At 40.8% G+C, this 23,082-nt stretch overlaps 1 protein-coding gene across 5 annotated transcripts; it reads right to left on the reverse strand.

Annotated features, from left to right (window-relative positions):
* Positions 1 to 1,264: 1,264 nt before the first annotated feature.
* Positions 1,265 to 22,893, reverse strand: cobll1b (cordon-bleu WH2 repeat protein-like 1b). 5 transcript variants are annotated; one of them, XM_080498642.1, is made up of 14 exons: positions 22,655 to 22,893; positions 22,333 to 22,413; positions 9,436 to 9,624; positions 8,130 to 8,334; positions 7,818 to 8,043; positions 7,615 to 7,659; positions 7,426 to 7,520; positions 6,958 to 7,191; positions 6,736 to 6,862; positions 4,767 to 4,983; positions 4,587 to 4,672; positions 2,996 to 4,431; positions 1,865 to 2,011; positions 1,265 to 1,777 (listed from the first exon to the last, which is right to left on the reverse strand). In XM_080498642.1, the coding sequence occupies exons 1-13, from the start codon at positions 22,714 to 22,716 to the stop codon at positions 1,901 to 1,903; spliced, it is 3,114 nt and encodes a 1,037-aa protein (XP_080354768.1). In that variant the 5' UTR covers positions 22,717 to 22,893; the 3' UTR covers positions 1,265 to 1,777; positions 1,865 to 1,900. The 5 variants fall into 5 exon arrangements, with proteins under 5 accessions (XP_080354768.1, XP_080354767.1, XP_080354766.1 ...); XM_080498641.1 differs by having other exon boundaries at positions 1,265 to 1,721; positions 6,958 to 7,194; XM_080498640.1 differs by having other exon boundaries at positions 6,958 to 7,194.
* Between the last annotated feature and the right edge of the window lie 189 nt (positions 22,894 to 23,082).

Below are 23,082 nucleotides of genomic sequence, written 5' to 3' on the forward strand. Positions count from 1 at the left end.
AAAAGGAAACAATCAAAACCTACAAGGAATTTTAAAACTAAGTGTAAAACAAGACTTGATTTCACTTTGAGGTTTGTTTCTGTATATCGGTCACTGTGGAAAACAAACAACAAAAAAAAGCTGTATGTAACACCAACTGATATTGTTCTAGTTTTGCACAATACTTGATTCTGATGAATATATCACTTAAAGCACTGGACGACCAGAATTTGGAGAGATGAAGGCACGTGTCTTACCTTCCTAATGTTCACAGCTGAAAATGATGAAGTCCAACGGCCCTTTGTAAAGATCAAGAAACAGCAACAAGAGATCTATACTGACTGAGCACCTAAAATGTTTGTCTTCACGAGAAAGACTTCAGTCGCTGCTTTGCTTTTCCTTACTTTTGGGTGGGTCCCATGTCAACGTCGAGGAATTCCCTGGATCAATTTGGCTGTTGTTTCAACAACATGACAGCTCTGATGCAAGTCCTTCGGTGACATTGCTCCTAATTTGAAAATCAAATAAGTTTCTTCAGTGTCACTAAGTTCATGCCATCTGCTGACTGGGAGTCAACAAAAGAACAAGAATGTTTCTAGCTTTACTGTGGTAGTGTGTTTTCTTTAAAAAGGGTAAAATGACTTAGCTTGTGTAAAACACAACGAATTTTGCCATTTTAGCACAGATAACACCTTTACAGTGCAATATTATGCTTACATATAAATCACAAACACGCAGACAGGAACAGATGGAGATTTAATGTTCAAACATAAAAATGTCTCCGTTTTTGTCAGATGAGTTTCTTATCCTTTTTCAAAACGATTCCTCTCGATCTTTGTGTGTCAACCTTGCATTAACGACTTGTTTTTGTTAATTCGTTAAAATACATGCCACATTTCCACCATGTCACGTCTTCCAGCACCGTCAGGTGAATCTGTCACGCAGTTCCTCCTGCACTGTGTGTGACTATATAGAAAACTCAAAACTGTACTTTTGTTTTTACCTGACGCCTGCAGAAGCAGAGTTTCCAGTTCAGGTGGTGCACGCAGGTCCTCCTCATGTCTCCGGTCTTACTGAGGAGGGAGAGAGAGAGACTCTGCGCGGGTTCACACGTGGAGCTCAGGTGCGCCACTGTGACGCGCAGAGCGCGCACAGGCGCGGAGCCCGTTTTACCTGTTGGATGCATTCAACTGGATCCGATTTCAGCAAGAAAGAAAAGAAAACATCGCGTATGCATGGGTGAAAACAAGAATAAATAAATAACCAAGTGGGTTTGAACTTGATAAAAGCTTTATTCGTGGTAACAACACTGTTTCACAAGAGCCACAGGTGTGCACGTCAGTGTATTTCTGCCTTTTAATCGAATCTCGGAGATACTTAAATACAGAGCTGATGTAAAAATCTAAGAAGTGTTTATCATAGGTCAGACCTGAACCGAGATACATCTCCAGTATTATTTAGATAATACATTTTCTTAAAAAAAAGAAAAAAAAATTAAACTCTGTGAGTAAGTCTAATAACTTATTAAACTGTTTTCATTATGCATCTTTGATCACTGACAACAATAACACGTTAAGGCAAGATAGTCATCTCAAAAGATACACATTTAAGTATTAATCTATGCAAGTAAAGCAAAGGTTTAGTGACAAGAAATAAACAAAATGCAGCAAATATTATCAAAATACATAAATCTATGTAGTTGAAGGCTATTAAAAGAGGTATAACTAAGACAGTTTTTTCATCTGTGTCATGGGATGAAGATTTCAGGAGAAGTCCAAGTCAACAAGAGACGTCCCCCCTGTAAGAAATACACACAATGTTTTTTTATTTTGCAAACATTAAATGAAATGTAAATATTGCAAAAGAAAAATGGAATGTCGCATACTGTGTATGATATGCTGCCAGAAGAATTACGGCAGTGCTATGGACTGCCATCTCCGTCGATTTGAACAATCTCAGTAAAAGACGGCGGTTCAACCACTTCTCTCTGCAGAGTGGAGTCGTCACCCTCCATCTCTCTATTTTCACAGTCCTGTGATGTTAAAAGAGAAACACAATGTGATCACTGGAGGATCACTATGCCTGGCAGCAAAAAGAGTCAACAGACTACATTATGCTTTGCAGTATTCTCCCAGGTCAAGAATTGAGCTACAGGTGTGATTTATTGGTAGCAGAGCGGCACGGAAAGGAAAAGATTGTCCGACACAATATGATACAAAAAGTTGCATTGGCCACAATGCCCCGAGAGTAAACAGACAGATTCCTTTGAAGCAGGGAATAAAGCTTGGAACAACATAGCACCATGAATATTCGGACAATTTCCTGACCTGCACATATTGCGAAGAATGTGTGGACCGACCAGTGTTGTGCTTGATGTATTTCACCGGCTGAATACAGCGAGCTAAACAAATGTGTTTGAATGGTCCATCAATTTCTTTGAATCGGATTTAATGCCTATGTCTTTAGTTAAATTGGCTAAATGCAAATGTACATAAACCTTTTTATGATTGAATGTTGAGGAATTTAAAACCTCAATGTGTTCAGATGTTTCATATCAACAGTTTATACCTGAACAATGAATGTTTATAGCAAAAAATATGAGCATCAACAAGAACACGGTTGTTTATTTTAAACCATCTTTCCTACAGCTTTAACTGTAAGGTACACCCATATTGTTGTCATATTGTTATGCATTATCGATTGATTACATACGATGAAAACCCCATGAGCTTTGCTCTTAGTGAGCTTTTGCAACATAATAAATGACTAATTAGAATTCAAAAACCATGATATCTGAAATAAAGCTGTATTGTTTAAAAAAGGCTGCTTCAACACCGAATTAAAAAGCACAACAGCAAGTTGTCAAAGAGAAAACCTAAAAGAGCTTTTAAACAGCAGTAAAAGCTTTTCTATTCAAAAATTAATATTTGAGATGAAGTAGCTGAATAGCAGTAAATCTTTTTTTTTTAACTGACATTTTTATTCAGATATTTCCTTATACATTGTTAGAACTAACCTGAAGTTCAGATAATCCTTTAGGCTCTGTGACTGGTGAGAGACTTTTGACTGGAGAGACAGGCGGTGACACCACGGAGGGGGTTGTATTCGGCCCATGGGGTAATGAATGGCTCTTTTTGACAGCGGACAACACCGCCTGGGCGAAGCGAGAAGGGGTTGCAGGGGAATAAGGGCGAGGAGCCGCAAAACTCCTCAGCTTCTCCAAACTCAAACCTGCATTAGGCTCTCTGGATGGCAGGCTACTTTGCCTCGTCATCCGCGTTAAGGCTACATTCCTGTCATCTTGTTTTGGGCTTGGCTGAACGTCAGTGGCCCCTGCCGACTCCTCTTGACACGGCATAGGAGGTGAAGGAGGCGGAGGTGGTAACTTTGTGTCCTCTGCACTCCTCTGAGCCTCCCTCAGGCCAGAGCCAGGGTTGGCGCTGAGACTTTTCCCTGCTGCTGAAGTTACATAATACCCAGGTGTTTTTTTGTGCTGTGCCAAGCGGAAAGAACCAGGCTTGGGTTTAGTTGCGGGTGGAATTTTCATCTCCTTGACCTCTGTTGGTGAACCAGCTTGAGATGCTCCATTAGCCGAGGCTGAGATCTTGTCTGTGTCACGTAAACTTGTGAAATGACTAGATTCGGGTATACTTCCATTAACAGTGCCTTGAGTAGTAGTAGTAGTGCTAATCAGTGAGTCCTCCCTGGGTAAAGTAGAAGTAGCATGCTGCTCACTCTTTTCTTTCAGGACCTCCGTCTGTGATCTCTGTGCTGAGCTCTCATGCAAATGAAGAGAACCAATATTAAGTCCCTCTTCCGGAGCTTCAGGAGGGGTCTCCAGTGTCAGTGCAACTTCAAAATATCTCAGTTTCTCCAGAGATTTCTGAGGCACAATGGTATATGTTGTCATCCCAACTTTAGGGATGTAGTCCCTTGTCAGTTCATTGGAGGGCTTGGGCTTTGGCTCAGAATTTGTGGCATGCTGGGATGGTGGATTTAATGTGGCAGGGGCATTTGGAGCTGGGTCGTGGCATTGAGAGGTCTCTGAGATGAGTGATAACGCCTGTCTGGAGTCAAAGGGGGCCGGGTCTTCTGTCAAAGTGGCAATATCTTTCTTCCCAGCTGAGTCAACCACAGGCTCACTTGCTGATACAGAGACTTTGTCCACGTGTTGTTGTGGAGGCTCAGGGAGTTGTGTGAAGTCTGTCTGCACTTGAGCATCCTCTCCAATGAGGCGTGATGTGCTGGTGGCCACTGGACTCTCTAACCTGTCAGTCAGCTCCCGGAGGGTTTCAGTGTTTGCTTGAGCAGAGGCCAGTGCCTCCGTCTCCTGCACTACAGGCGGAGGGAGGCTGTTAAGAGCAGCACTGCGGTCAGCTTCCACACTGTCAGTGATTGTCGCTTTACAAACGGTGGATGGATTTGTAACTTCCACTTGGAATGAGCTGCTATCTGTACAGACAAAAAAAAAATTTTTTTATGAGAAAGACGTTTTTTTTTTTTTTTAAATATCAAACAAGCAAATCTACAGCAAGCATTATCAGATATTAGAAGTTTGGAGAATATCTGCAGCCACATAATTTCGTATAATCCAAATGCAAACCCACTAGTATCTGCCAGCTCAGATATATCTGTGCCGTCACTTTTGTTCATGCTCACAGTCGCAGAATCATCCACTGTACTCTGCAGTTGGCTGTAGAAATCAGAAAAACATAAGAGATTAAAGATATTGCACAACTCAAGAGGAAAATGAAAGGAGACTTGAGCAGTATTAGTGAAGTTCGTACTTGCCATCTGAGGACAGATCACAAGGCTGATCTTCCCCATTTCCATCCACAAAGCTCTGAATCTGAGCCTCTGGGGATGGGGAATGCAGTGACACGTCAGGCGACCTGCTGAGGCTGATATTCTCTCCCTGGATGTTACTGGCAGGCGCAGACATCATGGATGCAGACAGCTCCTCATGCTCCATAATTTCCTCCAGTGTATTAGCAGCCGAATCCACTGTAAAACATTGTTATAATAAAAAAATAAAATCAGTTCATACTCTATCATCATTGGATAGTCCGATATAATTTTTATTTCTCAACACTATTTTCTGAGTCGGGCCATAGAGTGCTGTCGTGGTGAGCACTTTCTCCCCCCCAGTAAGGATATTGGCGGATCACTTTGGGTACTTCCTGCGTGGAGTTTGCATGATTTCCCTGGGTGCTTTTGCCTGGGTACTCCAGTTTCCTCACACAGTCCAAAAAATATCCTTTTTTGGTTTGTTGGTGACTCAACATGTCCATAGGGGGTCAATTTGAGAGTGTGTATCTTTTTGGCAAATGTTAGCTGCAGAGGATCAAAGTTTGCATTCTCTATAATGTTTGTAACTGAAAAGTACAACATAAAGTTCTTACAACAATTGTATTTTTATTCCTACTTTTTTCTCCAACATTGTGGAGAAGTACCTTTCAATTCATTGGAGCACACGCTGCTGTTCAAATGGTTCTTATGAATACAGTCCACGGACTGCTCTTTTACAGATTATTCTCCACTCTCTAGTTCCTAATTTAGCACTTAAAGGAAGCACATCACAAAGGAGCTGTGAGCAAAAGGAATTTCAAGGCTACTTAAACAAAGCATACTCCTCTCAGCGTCTGATCTCTATCTACTGAAGCCCCACTATGCTAGAAGCAAGAGGGTGGATTTTTCTCTGGGAAGTTATTGTTGAAAAAAGTAGAAAAGTAGAGTGAGAAGAAGAAGAAATTATGTTTTATAAAAGAAGATAACAAATAAGGAACTGCACCAACGCTTTCTGATAATGTGATCTCGAAAACATTACAAGGATGTTCCAAGTGCAAATCCGAATATTCTTTATTGCGTGAGCCGAATTTAGTTTTAGATTCAACATTTGTTTTCTACAAGACAAACAAATGGAGACATAAAAATAATTACAAAAAAGTTAGTTGATGTCAGGAGAATGTGGTTCTTGGATGGCAGTTTTTATGCTCTGAAGCTTCCACTCACTTCAAATCCAGCATAGTGGCAGCAGATCTGAAATCCTAAGTAAATCTCTTTGTGCATGCTTGTCAACATATCAAAAAGATATATAATCACGATGGGAGAGAAAATACAGTCCAATTGTTTCTACTATCAATGTAACTTCTACAAGAGAAACTAACGACAACCCTTTGACTTAATATTCAAAAGATTTTGTCGTTTTGGCTTTAAATTGTTTGCAGGATGGATGGGTGGAGTTTCCCCTCTCAGCTCAGGACAATACAACACAGGTCTGGCATACATTTACAATTACAGGAAAGTATTTCAAAGCACATTGATTATACTAAACCACATGAGGGACAGACCTCACCAGGTGGGTCTTCAAAGGCTCACTCAGGGTCCCATAGTGGTAACCTGCCAGCAGTGGGATTCAAACCAGTGAATTTCTGGTCACAAGCTTGCTTCAATAACTCAGAGGCTCGTTTCTGTTCCGTCAAGATTTTGGCATCAAGCACTTTTCAAAGACAGCCACTAGGTGGCACAATAACCAAATAAGCCAAAGTAAAATGTGAGCCCTTGGGAGGCTTTCTTGTATTTGACAGAACTCCTGTCAACACGTCATCAATTCTCGTGCAATAGATTCGAATAGAAATACTTTATTAATCCGAGAGGGAAGTCAAACAAAAGTGATAGAAGGTTAGTTTAAAATCTGAAATTAATTGAGCTGCTCAAGTGATAATATATCATGAAGAAACACAAGTGGAAACAAACCTTGCAAGTTTTCATCTTGAGAAACCGACTGCTGGGCCACAGCACTCGGAGATGTCGGAGGTGGAGGAGCCTTACGTTTAGTTTTCTTCAGTGACGACTGTGCTGAGGATCCACGGCTTAAACTCATCTAGATTTTGCACAAAAGCACAGAAATCGCATGAATGTCTACCATTAGAGCAAACAATTCAAAGCTGTGCTGAGATGTCAGTGCAGTCCACTGACCTGTTCCCTGTCCAGTCGGACATTGGGTTCAGAGTAGAGTCTCTGGCGAGTGCTGACCTCCGAGGGGGAGCTCGGAGATCCGAGGCCCGGGGGTTGAGGTGCACGTCTCTTCTTTGGCATATCAGCAGATATTGTGGAAAAGCTGAACTGAGACGAGCTGGAGCTGGGTAAGGCCATACTGAGCGGTCGAGGTTTGCTCACAAGTACAGGAGAAGCTGGAGCGCTGGCTGTCGCCTGCTTTAAAGAACAAACATCCTATCAGAACATGATAAGAGGCCTGTTTCCAAACAACACAGTGAACATTAACTAATGACAAACCAAGGTAAACAATCCTCCCTCTGGTTTTCATATAGAATCACGACTTTCCATTATCATACTGCAAATGACTAATAAATTGAATCTTGATCTTGAATCATAATACCCTTCATAAAACAATGAAACACAATGGTTTCAATAGAGATTATTTACCTGTTCAGGTTTTTTCTTGCTTTTTCTAAATTTGCTGAAGAGACCTTTGTTTTCTTTTTCTTTTTGAATTTTATCTTTGCCTGGCATAACGGTTCCTGGAAAGCAAAAGTCGTCACAAAGCTGTGAAGAAACACTGGGAAATAAGATCTCTCTTAATTTTAGTTGTTGCCACTTTATGAAGTGAAATACCTGCATAGGTTGGTGACCCTGGAGACACGGGAGACATAGACTGTCCTGCAAAGCAAACAGGCATCACATTCAGAGCAGGTACCACAATCTTAACAAAAGGAGAAAGCTGGCGACTTAAAACATGAAGAGCAATGGATGGTCACTTTGTTAAATGTTCAGTGGCATGCAGCCCAGGTTTGATCTTTGGAAACTGTCGCGCTTACCTTTTGTGTCTCTTGCATAAACCTCTCGTATTGCATAATCGTTAAGAGAACTGGACAAGTCCAGCGGAGCCAGTGATTGGACGTCTCTCAGAAGCACTGTAGTCTCCATGTCAAATTCACATTTCTCACAGATCGCTGGTAACAGCTCAGCGAGGGCGACTCTGGGATTTACTCGCAATATCGTTTTCTGGGTCTTTTTGTAGTTTATCACCATTCGAATGGTTGCCTGGTGAGACAAAACGCGTTCCTTTGATTGAAACTGTTTATGCAGCACAAACACCAGGATGATAACATGAGCAATGGGTGACATACCTCAGGCATCTGAGGGCCTGTCTTCTTGTTTTTATCCTCTCCTTTATGTTTGAGTATGATCTTCTCTGCATCCAAAGTTCCTATGAGAGCGTTGGGCTTGAGCTTGACATTGTTCCTGTTGGCAGTGACCAACTCTAAGGTGTGGCTCGACGGGTTCAGGTGATATTTTGCACATAGCGTCACTAGTAAATCCATTAGGGGTTTGCTGCAAGACACAAGGAAGAAGAAAGAGGACTGTTAAAAAGTAGGGTACAATATGTCCACCTTCACAAATAACACACAGTTGTAGTTTGGTTACTATATTTTTCTGGTACAGGTCCAAAGCCAAATAAGACATCAAGTTTATCATATTAGAAAAACCCCAAAGACTTAATTTATTCTATATTTCAGATTCTGAATCCAAACAAACTTTTTTCCTATTACCGGTATATAGTTCTAAAAATTGTTGCAAATTAATTTAATCTTGAACTACAATCTGATTATTCACCTGATTTAATAAATATTATGTGATTTAAAAGCTGAAAGAGAAACACAATCTGATTCAAATCATTTACAGCCTAAATCAAATCTACTGTCACTGACAATGCTAACAGTATAACATCACTTTATATGGATTTTTTTAGGCTTTTCCAAGATCAAGGTAATTCATCAGTATCAATACTTTAGTTAGTTAACACTGTAGTTTTGCACTCTTTGGTTGGACAGCTCTATGTTTTGTGAAAGACTTTTATACCAAATAAAGTAGTTTACTAATACTGCTCTACTACTACTACTACTTGTAGCAGTAGTACTACTAGTAGTTGTATTGTTTGGGCACAAAATATGTTCAGACGGTAAAGTAAAACTTTTCATACCAGAATAGTTATTTGCAAAGACTGATATCTCAAATACACTTTTCCAGTAACACAGAGGTACACTGACACATGCTGATCTGATTAGGTAGTTCAGTTTTTTCAGTAAATTGTGGGTGCTTCATTATTGCATGCTAAAATCTGATGTTTTTCATTTACTGGAAGAAAACCATGTTCTTATGTCACTCGTCTCATTCGCAAGAATTTGCAAGAAATGCGATTCATTTTCGCCCAAGTAAACCACAACACTGAAACGACTCCACCCATCTGACTCAGACTGATAAAAAACTGAACGTCATTTGATGACGCAATCCCACAGGAGTCTCATGATATAAAAAAATGCTGAATGCACAATGGTGTTCATGCTTAAACTGCAGATATAATGGCTCTTTATTTGCAAGAAGATGAACACCACACATCATGACACTGCTTGAGAGCCATTGGTCTGACTGTACCTTCCATGAACTACAGTCATCTTTTCCACTCCACCAGGCAGGACCACCGTCAGAGAGAGCTCTTTATCAATGAGGTTTTCCTTCTGGTCCATGGTTAAATGAGGGTTCCCTGGATACCACTGGGAGAAACCTGGGGAATCCAGCTTCTTTAGAGCTGGCGGTGATGGTGCTTTGCTTTTGGTCGACACCCTGCAGTTAGGGGGGGGGGGAAAGAATGTGGGTCAATAATTTTGAGATTTGTTTCAGTATTTGCACAAAGTTTTTCCATGGCATTAGCACAACCAGACACATTTGTACTTTAGAGATGACTGTGAATACATTTCTGCTCAAGTGAAAGAAATCAAATAAACGTCCTTTCTGTCATCTTAAACAGTATTCTGACTGAAAATCCAAGTGCATCAGACAACTTTTCTTTCACAGATTTGGGAAAAGCAGCAAGGTTACTGCACGAAGGAGTTGAAGTTGAAGTCACAAGACAACCGTAGACAGATTTACTCATTGAGCCTGAAGAAATGGCTGTGAACAGACAGACATGTGAGAGGAGTCTGATAATACCACACAAGATACAGACCTCAATTTCAGTGACTGAAATAAAACCAGTTTTTGTGCTAGAAAATTTTGTAAATTATGGCTATATTCAACGCGCGTGTTGTTTTGATTGTCAAGGCACCAGTCGATCATCAGCTGCTACAGCTGGACTATCTTTTACAAGAACCTGCAACAATGATCAGCACAATTTGGTTTGGATGTGTACATATTTGAGTAGGAGTCCACTCCTGACATTCCTGCAAACTGTGTAAATAAGGTGCTCAAAAAAGCAGCAGCAGTCATGTGAAAATCATGCTGATCAGGTATGCTATCGAAAAAAAAGTACAAAAGTTCAAGTTAAAAAACAGAAGTTAACTCTCCACCTGTTTAGAACTACATGGGAATTCTGAGTTCAGTAATATTTTGGATGATTACACCATTTCCTAAAGGCAGAGCCTTTACAAACATCCCGTGTTTTGATGTGAGCAGGGTTTTCATTATGAGGTTTACCATTTCCATCACATGGTAAACAGCAGACATCACCATCAGACACCACAGTAAGCACAGGTTTACATCAATGAGTCAGTCGTGCCTGACATTTCCTTGAAAGATTCAGGTGTCTTCTTGTTCTGTCAGCATATGCATGAATAAAAAAGGTTATTGCAGACCCAGTCAACTGAGTTACAGCCTGCAAGTCTCACGTGGGGCCAACTACTTATTCAAACAGAGGAATCCCAGCAATGCAAGGTCACAGTCCCCACTGAGGCATGTCTGGCAGAGGATTATTAGTACTGCTATGTGGGGCGGATGCCCTGAAACACTGCGACATATGTAAACACACAAACACAGTAAGACGGATGCCTGGATTTAGATTTATTCGCTACGAGGTCCAGACTGCATGTCAGTCATATTGTCCTGCATACAGGACAGTGCAAGTCTCGCATTTAGTGGTGTGAGATGCCATCCAGCCATCTTCTACTTTACCAATGTATCCAACTTAGAGATGCAGGAAGCTGGAGTTGCTCCCAGCTGATAAGGAACGTGGACAGGTCACCAGTCCATCACAGGGCGAACGTGGAGAAACAAACAATCCTACATTTACATTTATGCCTGTCGGCAATTTGGAGTTTTCAATAAGACTGAGAGAAGAACCTGGAGTACCTGGAGAAAACCCTCACATGCGCAGAGAGAACATGCAAACTCCACATAAATAAGACCAGAGCCGAGACTAGAACCAGGAACAGGTTTGCTATGAGGCGAGAGCAGTTGAGATCGAAGTCTGATCTTAAAAATATAAATATAAGGCAAAACCAGAGACACAAAGTTTAAAGTGCAGGATTGTGACACTAATAGTAAGTTTATATTTCTTGCTATTGCCTTTCACTAATGCATTTTCAGACTGATGCGTGTAAAAGACAGGAGTTGTTTTGTGCTCCTAGTGCAACGACTATACTATAATATATTGAATAATGAGCTCAGAAGACATCCTCTCAGCTTGTGGAGCTGGGAAAAAAAACAAAAAAAAAACAGCTGCAGCCAGCGGCTACAGGAGCTAAAATATTAATAAGCTGTTGCCAAAGAAGCTTCTAAGACCTCCAGGACTACCAGTTGTATTACACAAAGTCTCTACTGAGAGTTATGTATCCAATGAAACACAAAAATATGCCACAATTCAATACAATCTACTGTAAAAATATAAATAAGGGATGCAAACCCAACACACTGAATGACCACTGACCACTTTACATGGTTTTCTTGTAAAAACAAATATCTAAAGTGTCTCTGTCTGTAGCTTAGCAACTATCTGCCAGGCTGCAAACTATGTCCATGCTGTTTTAGCTGATTGTTTGCATGAAGGATACGCTCTTGAAAGTTTTCAAGGAGAGCTGATATAGGAACCGACAAGCAAGCAACCGTGTCACGGTCTGCAGTAGTACTCGAAACGACAATCTCACACAAACAAAAACCAGTAAAGCCAAATAACGGACTGCCGGGAGCTGTTAACAGTCAATTTTTCTTGTTCAGTCCTTGAGTGTGTCACAGTAACAAGCTTAAAATATTATTGAAACATAAATTGAAAGGTCAAACCTGCTTACCTCACTCAGATCAGCTTGGGTTGCAGACTCTATTCCTAAATCCATAATGTAATCCAACTGTTTGGGTTCAAAGTTCAGGCCGACTGCTCAGCAACTGCAAACTGGTTTCATCATAGTGATTCACTCAAACCAATCTGCACCTTGTGACAAAGCACTGACTCTGTACTTGAGAGTGCACCCTAAATAACTGAATATGCCAATGTGTTCAGTGTTTTAAAGTCATCGAGTTCAGAATTCACAAAAATTGGAAGCTCCTTTTGAAAGATGACCAAACATAGCCGCAATATGAGAACATCAGTGGCACGCAATGCGAACAGTGTTTGTTGAGTTAATTATAAACTATCAAAACTGTGTTTCACAAGACTTGGATGCAAAACTGGTAATGACTAAACAAGTCTTGAGCCGTTGAATGGAATTTGAGCTGTGGATTCATATCATTTCTATTTAAGCTCATCGCCTCAGGTGGCGAGCTAACGTCTGCCTGAGAGTGATCGGCTGCTTGACTTTTGATCTGATACTGTACCGTCACTGTCAATATGTCAACGACACAATCTGGTGTCCATCTGTGATATTTGCGGATATTTTCATGTTATAGTAAAAAAACACACACACACACATACATACAAAAGCACTATAATGAAATCAATCAGTACACAACTGGTTCACTGGATCACTACAAATCTTTCTGCTTCCAGGGCTTATCTTATAGTTACACAATAATGAAAATCATCTTTCAAATTGATTTACCTCTGTACAACATACATTTAACTGTTGTGAATTTACCAAGTTGCTTTTTTCGGCCTGTCAAGAAAATCTGTTTTTATAGTGAATAAACATGAACCATGAAACACAGTCAAGACACTGATCAGATTATATTTAACGTTTGACCTTAAACAATGGGTAAAATGCATTTACAACATAGGATGTGGCTCTCCTATTTGCAAAAAACATCAATGGTTAAAAGTGCAAGAAAGGATTCAGTGAACTGACTAATATGTCCCTCCATCAAAATCCTCAATAGAGGTCCTTGTGTTCTGGGGTTGGTGAGGAGATATTAGCTGATTAGATTAAAATTTGAAGGGTTTTGAAAGCCAATCAGGAGTTGTTTACATTTTAACTAAACAAATCAAAGTTCAAATGTACAATTTGATGAAAGGAAAGCACCTTTTTGATGCATTTTTCTTGTTTGTCTTTAATCTGATGACCACGAGTATTCTCAAGACTGTTATAAAGATTTAGGATTCGATTAACACCTCAGCATGTTCGTGACCATTTCCAGTCTTTGCAGACTGATTTGTATGTGCATCATTGTTGATGAAAGCTCAAACTGTTTTAACCTCTTAAGCCATTCTGCACGTGACTTAATACTGATTGGGTGGGTTAAACACATGCAACTATTAATGCAACAATTTCCAAACAGAGTTAAATAGATCTACACTGTCATCATTGTGTTGGTTGAGTTTCTTGAATGGCAGTCATTCTGCAATGTATTCAAATCTTTCTCTACATATACTTTTAAACTGGTCTATGTAAGTTAATCACTTTGTTTGATTCATAACCAATCAAAGTGATGAAAAATGATGATGGTCTGCTGTTCCCCCACATAAAGACACTTAATATATAAGTGTGGAAAAACACACAATGATAATGTCTCATTCAGGGTCAGCTCAGTTTATGCAGCTGTGTCATCAATGAGCTTTCGAAAGACACCCCGAGCAGGTGACAGACGCAGACATGCAGCCTGGTTTGTTTTTGGCACCCAGACCAATGTTGATGTGTTGCTTGAATGAGAGGAGACGTGTTGAAGCTTGACTGTGCTGATGCCTCCTTCACAGGGTTTCCCTGGGAGGTCCGGCACTCGCAAACAAGCCCATTCAAAAGCAGCTTGATGACACAAATGCAGGCTATCTGTAATAATTAGCCCGTTATATACTGCATGTGCTCTGACAAGCCAAGAGAACAAGTCAAGGCAATTAGTTAAGCTGAATTTCTTGATTTGATTGCAGCTATACAGCAGTGTCCTGAGTAGCTGTACCAGGAAATACAGACGGAGTTCTGGAAAAAAAACAAAAAACCTATTACGATTTAACTATTGCTCTCTTTATTAGACTTCACCTACAATGTGCTGAAAACCTCCTGCAGTTAAAGGAAAAGTCCAGCATGGAATAATATCCAGATGCTTCTTCTCGAGTAAGAATATTTCAAATATTTCTGTGCTGATGTGTGAAAACACCGAATGACAGGCCGGGATGGATGAAGAATGGTAGCAGTAGTGATGATGGAAATGCATACCTCTGCTGTGTTTAAGAGGTAGTGATCAAAAATGAAAAGAAATAAATGTAAATATCAGCAGGAGTCAACCAGCTAAGCAAAGGAAAATCCAAATTCCCTACATTCCTCAACACTTTCCTGCAGGTTTCATTAGTTTTGCAGAAGCCTTTTTATCACTTCTGTATGGGGTTTTTTCTTTCCTCCCACTCAATCAATTAAAGTTCCCAGATCCTGGAGTAAATGTGCAAATGTGCAAGGGGCAACACACAAAAGCACCATTAGTACCTTTCCTTGAAGTTCCTTTGAGGTTCTGAGAAAGTCAAGGATTAGAAAAAATGCCAACTGTGGTATGCTCCAAGCTGCTGAATAATAGGATGGCCCCTGAGGGAATAACAAGCTTGTGTATGAGGAAATAAACTTTCTTTTTCTTTTTCATGAAGGCTGTTTGTTTAACAACACTTTAAGACAACACACTGATTATTTGAAGAAACAAAGGCAACATTTGAGAGACCAAAACGTCCCGAGTCTCTACTATCTCTTCCTGGCAGGTAATACAGTCAGACGTACAGGCTCCAACATGCCACAGTGCTGTATGTCCAACACACTCTGCACACACTCAATTCATAACACACAGATCGCAAGCTGAATGTAAAAAAAAGGAGGCTTCAAGATTCTTTCCAGCTCTTTGGGGAAGACTCAAGTGTCTGCATGCTGAAAAGATAACAATGAAGACATAATAAGAAGAACCGAGAGAGAGCTGAAGGACAGATGACAGACCTGCTTTTCCTCTCGCTGTGCCAACACTTTATTCCACACTCTTACCTCTTTAGCTGATCAAATCATTTCCATTCTGCTGTGTATCTCCCACGAGTAGTCAGGCAAACTAAACTGCAGCAGTACAGCTTTAAAGGGAGCACCTTAATGCCACACCCCAACTCATGACATCAGAAAGCTGTCTTCTACACCTAAATCCTGTCGGCCCGCGTGCTGCTGCGTCTCTACAAGCTCCAGCGCATACAGTGTGCTGGTAGCACTCCCCCTGAGGTCATGAACAGAAAGGTAAGCAGCTTTGCTTCCCCTTGCAGACTTGAACCTGAGGGTGGGGCTTGTAGAGCAACATTTCAGCGACACACAAGCACTGCAGCATGTGGGCTCACCATGGCAGCTCAGGGCTCGCACAGGGACCAGTGAAGATATGCTGCATCATCATCTATTCTAATCATGAGTGAGCCTCAGTTCTAATCAGACTGGCAATGATGAGCTTATCAGAACAAGGGGTGCCTGAGGGAGTCCTGCCTCATTCGTCACCTTCTAACGCAGTCAAAACTACACTGGAAATATTTACGCTACTCAATTTAATCAGGTAGTTCTCTTGTGTTTGTGTGAAACGCACTGCCAACTGTTCAAAACCACACCTTAATTCTGCACATCTGACTCACTGCAAAACCATGCTACAGGGTTTGTCTGTAGAGGAAAAAACTAATGATAGTGATTCTCCAGAAACAGAGGTAAGGAACAGCTCAGACCTTTCTAAAGTGTGAAGTTTGTTGGAGTAAACACAGAGGACATGCGCATTCCGATTCAGAAATCCAATCAACTGAAAAACAACACATGATTTCAGACCACACAGCTAACTAATAAATGTGTTATGTGGCGATGAACACAATATTTCACAATCAACAAACATTCATGGAGTATTCCTTGTTAATGAAATAAACAAGTCTAAGACATGCCATAATTTAATCAGTATAGTTTCATGGTTTCATTGTTTTCTGTAGAACGTGTGCATGATTGATGAAGTGCAGAACCTTTTGCTCTTAGGAAGGTTTAGGAAACTGCACTGTCTGGTACGGAAGCAATAAATTGGACTTTCCATTGTGAAATAAGTGGTCATTGAGAGGACCTTATCAGCAACCCTGCACTTTCACTCAAGAATGTGCAACCCATTCTACAAACACCACCACCAAATCCCAGCCGATGATAAGGAGGTTTAAGTGCTAACGGAGATGTCAGAGTGAAGCTGGGGAAGTGTTAAGAAGCTACACAGCAGTAGTTGCTCAACATTTCCTTTCTGCAATGTTAACTTTGGACGCTTGACATGACAATTCATGACAATTGTCTTTTTCCACTTTTCATTCAGTATCCATGCATTTATATCCTATTATTGTGACTCGTCACTTCCACTGCATCTTCATATGAATATACAGCCTTAACACAATCCCTTAGTTACTACAAACACTTCCTCATAACATCGTGCTCTTTCCTTGGCTCTCTGGTTTCTCTGCAGTCGTGGCTTGAAAATCGTGCGTTCCCCATCAATATTGATTAAAAGACCTTATTGTAGGTCACCCGATTAGATAAAAACAAAAAAAAACACAAACAAAAGCATTTATGCTGAGCAAATGCATTTTGATCTAACCTTCTGCCAAAACCAGCGTCTTGCTTTAACTGTGGTGAGGACAGACTCCTCCTTCGGGGTGTGAGTTGCCCCATTCTGGACTCCCAGCCATTTGGATGAAGGAGCCGAGTAATTCATGCTTTCCCTCTGTAGTCCTGGTACATCTGTTATTTGCTACTCCTGCTGGAACGGGGCAGTGTTGCACCACCTCACGTTTACCTCCCAGGCCCTCCTTAAACCCAATCCCTCCTATTAAACTGTGTATAAAGTCTGACATCATCTTCTCTGTCTCCACACATCACTTACTACATTCATCCTTCTACTCAATCATTGTTGTTTTACCGTATGTATCAGGTAACCACTTACTTTCCTTAGATTTGATGTCGAGTCACTATCAATAGGACACTTTTATTATGGTGTAGTTTCCTTTTTGAAAAAGAGAGGGAAAAAAAGCTTTACTGGCACAGAAGTGGAGGATGGGTGTTGCAGAGGAACGATAAAACACAGGCTCAGAGCCACAGCTGGTAATTTGGTGAGAGGTCACTCACAGTAAACACAAGCTTTTTAAAAGAGGGTCTGGAAAGGCCATTACTTCATAAGCAGTGTGGGATGGAAAGAGATTAGAAAGAAAAAAAAAAAAGAGCACGGGGACCCTTAAAGAACTTCCCACTTCCTATGTGTACAGTTTATTATTGCAGGAAAAAAAAAAAAAAACATTTTCCCACAGCAGTCAGTAGCATAGCACTGCTCAAGCTCAAACTCATCTTTAACATTGTCACTTAGAAATCTGATGAATATTTAATGAGCAACTGTGTGGCATCATCAGCGTTTCAATGCACCATTGTAATATCTGGTTCTTTTACCTTGATGTTTCTGTCTTGCTGGAGATTGTAGTGAAATGTATTTTGTGATGTGCCAACTACCACAGTAAAGTGAGGTGAAGCTGGCTGGGCCTCAGGCCTGACGGCCAGTTGGATAATCAGACTTGAGATCATTCACTGTAATTTCTCAACAGCCTTCTCGCCCCTGAACTACGGTCTGCCATGGTACATTACCTCACCTTATCTCCAAGCAGCTCAAATATTTTCTCTCTAAACATTGCACCATAACAATCCCATGTGTTCGGGGGGGAAAAAGGATGTCTGTTGGATGTAAAGGAGAGAGCACAATGCATGGTTCAGTCTCTTTACACACAAATGAAATGCCTCTCATTTTAATAAATCTCTCTTAAAATGAACTTTGAAAAAGTTGTGTGGGAACTTCAGGAATTCACATAAAAGCCCGACACAGTCGAACTCACCAAAACTGCACAGAAAAGATAAGGTCCAGTAATTATTGCTGAGGTCTCTCTGGAGCCTTTAACAAATGTGCACTTTGTAAAGAGAAACTAACATTCAAATAAAATTGAGAAAGAAAATGTTTCTTTGAGACATAATTAGAACTATGCCACTGTGTCCAACTGTCCATTCATCTGAAACAAAGCAGCATTGTCTGCAGTGGAGCATCTTTGAAAGACGCAGTAGATAACATTCCCTCTTTTACTGATCACATGAACCGAGGTTCCTGGGGTGGTTTTACACCATGATTTTTTGTTAAAGCGCACGCACACTCACGCGCACACGCACACACACAACTCAGTCACTAACAGTTTAAACAACACGTTCATTCTCACAAAGACCTTGAAATCTGGAAGCCAGAGAGAAAAAGTCATGTCACCACAGTTTACTATTTCCACACTCAATTATAAACACAACACACCATACCGCACTTCCTTCATCCCAAATGTCCCAATTATAACCAGAACCTACATTTTTCCAACCTTAATATTGTTAATTAGCAGTTAGGGTCAACCATAACCCCACCAGAGCTAGACAGGAACAGTTTAAGGCCACAATAGACCAAGTTAATTTTTAGTAGGAAGGTAGCATTGCTTTCATTACTTACTAATGCTGGCTGTCAGTGTGAATGTCCTCCCTCCTGGCTGCTGCTTCTTTGTGTCATGTTGTGGTTCATTGGCTTGCTACATTGCATGTTAGGAGATGATACATTTTGATGTATCAGTTGTTCAGTGGTTTCATATCATGAAAAAGAAAAAAAAAAAACAACTGAGAGTCAGTGTTGCAACACCCAGAGGAACAAACATCTGGGGTGGGTAAAACTTCATGCGAATATGCACAGTGATTGTGCCATCTAGAGAACCCAGTCATTGTGTGCAAGTTAGTATTTTACCCTTTTTAAGTGTCCTGGTTTTGAAATTCTGCCCGTGGTTTTCTTAAATGACCTACGTTTGATTTTCTCCATACTTGCTAAACCACTTTTCTGTGTCCCAAATGGACTGGTTGTAACCTAAGCTATGCCAGTTGTGACGGTCTGGGTTTTTTTTTTTTTTTTCTATAAATATCTCATCTAACCAAGACAAACACTGATAATGAAGGTCAAGCAAATTAAGGCAATTTTTCCTTTTGTCACATAAAATCTCTGAATGTTATTGGAGATATGTAAAGTTCCCATTGAGAGAACACAAAGGACTAATTCATGCAAGGTCACCCAGAATGTTACACAGTCTGAGAGTGGGAGGCATCCAACTGTTATGCCCTGGAAAAGTGCATAACAGAAACAAAAAGGGACCAGCCTGTTCAAGCCAGTGCACAGTCAAGATCTCTGGACTGACTTGGTTTTATCAGGTGGCTGTGAACAAGACAAGCATTCCATAAACATACAACTATGGGGATTGCTTCAACAATACAAAGAAGAAAAAGGTTGAACAACCAACAAACTGCTTTGATTCATGATATTCATGACTGTAATTAAGAATTATTCACTGGTATTTACGGTCAATGCGTTGGCCTCTGTGTGGTAACAAAGAAAGCCCATTATTCCCTGTTCCTTGGATGATAGCCATTTTGTCTGTTTCACTCCTGTGAGGCAGAAATCATCCATAACATAAAACACCCCAGTGTTCAAACGCATACTAGCTCAATGCTGGGACAAGTTTGTCTGGCCTTCATGCTGATTTTACCCTCTGATATCTTTAAAGGTTTTCCCACATTTTGAAGAGTGACAATCACAGAGGGCTTTTTTTTAAGAGTAGTGCAGACTGAATTATATATTTTTTAGTCTCATGTCAGACGTATCATCCCCGGCCTTAATTATAATGAGAAAAAAACATTGTGACACGACTTAGTTTGTGCCCAAATTCTTCACGTATCTCACTCCGATCCTGCCACAATTTTCATCTTGCACATTCATGTGAGCAGCTGTGCCCTTGGATTGCACGGCACGTCAGGAAAACAGCTGTGGGGATTCACAATACCTTAACTAATCCCACATTCTGTCCTGAGGAAAGCCAGCCATATGAGATCATACTTTAAGGTGTATTCAATTAGCAGGACCAGCTCCAAGCGATGCACTGTTAAGACCAGACAGGAACGAATCAATACACTTCTTGCTGTACACTCAGAAGCACCTTTATTTATAAAGCTGTTAAAACTACAAACTGTTAAATCATACATTTATTTGTGTGTATGCGAGTGTACGCTGGTGTTGCAGCCACAACTCCGCTTGAAACCGGCCAGCCCACAGTTTCTGGCAAGGATAGTGTTTGGATATGAAATGTAGCGTAGCTTTGGGGGTCACATAAAATCTTCACATATGACTGCTTTTCAAAAACTGAAAAGCAGTGGGTTTATTCATCCAAAATATATTAAGCCAGAAATAAGACAAAGAGCATATGTCCTCTCCCACTCCTCAGCAGCTTATAGAAGAGTGTGGTTCACTTAATAGCCAAACCACAGAGATATTGAGGTCGTCTGCTGCTCTCAATGGCCAAAGAGTGTGGCTGCACTCTCAGATCACACAATACTTATGAAATATGAATACATGTCATAGCATGAGGGTTGTATTTTCTTAAACTAAACCCAATACGATGTGCCTGAGTAGTATTTTTACAAATGGGAAATTATAGTCTGCAGGGCAGGGCTGGAAACTTTGCACAGCTATCGCGAAGTGCTGCACTGGAAACTATCATGTGCACAAATGCTCCATCTCACCTCTAATTTAAATTTCAATATCTCAGCATATTGCCACTGAAGGCCAAAAGAGTGAGTAGTGAATGTAAAAAGGCTCTGGAAACTTACTCTCCCACTTTAATGATTCCAACCACTGGAATACAAGCAGCTGACATCATCTCCAAGTCCATGATCCAAAACTGATGGGAAATTCCACCATGTCATATACTCCCGGCAGTTCCTTACTGCAATTTTATTTAACTATTGGACGTGACAAATCAGTATTTTTTTTTTTTCCAAGACCATCAGTTTCAAGCCAAGTGAATGCATGCTTTCCTGAAAAAGAAAGATCATCAGGCTCATCACAGAGAGGACGGCAGAATGTTTTGCCAGCAAAATAGTTCTCATGACCTCTACATATGGTCAAGGCTATTTCTCAGTAAAACTCAGAGGGCAGGAAATGGGGGGGGGGGGAGGGGTGAGGGTCCAAAGGTTGAAACGTCTGCAACAACTGTGCCTTGGCTGAGATGCACTGAGTGAAAGGACTGTTAGTTGAAGGTTGGTTGTGCAAAAACATTATTCTACAATGGGTGGCATTATGCTTGTGTCTCAAACAGCTGAGAAAACAGCTGGCTGCATGCTGCCAGTCGATGACAGCAACCCAGTTAGCCAGTCAGTGATGATGGAACTTGATTTTGCCAATATTTGTGCACGGCAGAGGAAAAGCACACAGATTTCCAGGCTCTAGTATCTATTTTCCTTTTCTTTTTTCCCCCCTAAAACATACACAATTAAATACAGTACAGTAATTAAATTAAGACCCATCAGATCAAGGGCAGATCTTCCATGATGGTTCAAAATACAGAAAACATATTTTATGGATCCGCTTTAGGCCATTCTATTCATAGTTAACCATAACTACCCAGACTGCCATTAAGTGACTTAGGGGCTTGCTCATGGACACTTGAGCTGTGGGACTTGAACCCCCCCCCAATCACTACTGCCCCTTATCTCCATAAGGCCCCCAAATTGTCATCATTATATTATAAAAAGGAACAAAAACTTTAAACAGGAAGTTTATACAAGACATCTGATGTCCTTGATTTTGCACTGAAGATATTTCTATATGTTGCGTGAGGGGAGAACTGACAAATGTTGATAAATGTTGTCACTATGTGATAGCTGACCCTGCTGAAATAATGTTGTTCTTGTGCACTACTGTACTGAAGCTGCTTAAGATTGCACTCAATAGTTCACTAACTGCACTGAAGAACCAGAAGTGAAACTACGATGCAACTCAGAAAAGATGTAACAGTGAAAAAAACAGAAGTCATATGCACCCTCTTCAAAAAGAGAAGGAATTAACTCAGTACAAAAAAGGAACTGGAAAAAAATTATTACACTAATTGGGAAATTAAGTGCATTTACACTAATTAGCCTAATTATTCAAGAACGACGTCAATGAAGCCTTCATTTTTTTTGACTGCATGTTCCCACTTTGCCCCCCCTCAAAAGGTTCTGTGGACCGCCTCCGATGATGTTTATTGACAAATAAGAAAATGCATTACAGCAGCTTACGTAAGTAGCTTCTACATACCTCAGGTCAGATCTCCTGGAATGGGACTGGGATCCATGATCATCCATGACTAAACTCATCGGTTTAATGAAACCCGTCGGACTGGCCACACACAAACAAAGAGCACAGTTCATTTTCAGTGAGAGTTGACATAATAAAAGCTGCAAAAGCCTTATGTCTGAACCTGCTGCTGTGAAGTGACACAAACGGGGTAAATACTGAAATATGGGCGAATCCCACATGAGGTCATCCCGTTTTTCACTCGCGTTATTTATTTTTTTCTTCTTCTTTTATAACGACGGAAATGACATTACCGCCGAATCTGTTTATAACTGAGTCTCACCATGAATGCAGTTGGTTTTTGTAGCAGCTGTCAACTTCCATCAGTCTCCAGGAAGGTAACATCAGTTGTGGACCTCTACAGAGAGTTTTTGTTTGGATAAAAAATCCATAATATCCGCTCTGACGTGTGCGCTTTTGCGCCTTCGTGCGCAAATCATTCCAGTGTAGTTTATCCGTCTGCCTCCTTGTTTCGCGCTTCACACAGTCACATACGCATCATTTCCCTGCTGACACGGTGCGTAACTCTGCCAACTTTTCTCTGGACATCACAGACGCTGTTTAAAAAAAAATAAAAAAATGGGGCGTTTCTCTAATCCACTGTACCTTCCCCTCCTCGGCGCTCAGCTGGGGCCTTTGTGCGTTGCGGTGCCGTGTCTAAGTCCAAAAGCTCATAAAGGACACACAGCCACAACGCACACAACCAAAATC

The sequence above is a fragment of the Blennius ocellaris genome (genome assembly GCF_963422515.1).
Source record: "Blennius ocellaris genome assembly, chromosome: 6".
Classification (NCBI taxonomy): Eukaryota; Metazoa; Chordata; class Actinopteri; order Blenniiformes; family Blenniidae; genus Blennius; species Blennius ocellaris.

What these genes read in the sequence shown, in the direction of transcription:
- cobll1b (XM_080498641.1), bottom strand. Translation starts at nt 22,716, where the DNA reads ATGTTACCTTCCTGGAGACTGATGGAAGTTGACAGCTGCTACAAAAAC. An exon ending in TCCAGGAGATCTGACCTGAG is followed by an intron (nt 9,625 to 22,332) that starts GTATGTAGAAGC and finishes CCCTAACTGCAG; the next exon opens with GGTGTCGACCAAAAGCAAAG. An exon ending in AAGGATTATCTGAACTTCAG is followed by an intron (nt 2,012 to 2,995) that starts GTTAGTTCTAAC and finishes TTAACATCACAG; the next exon opens with GACTGTGAAAATAGAGAGAT.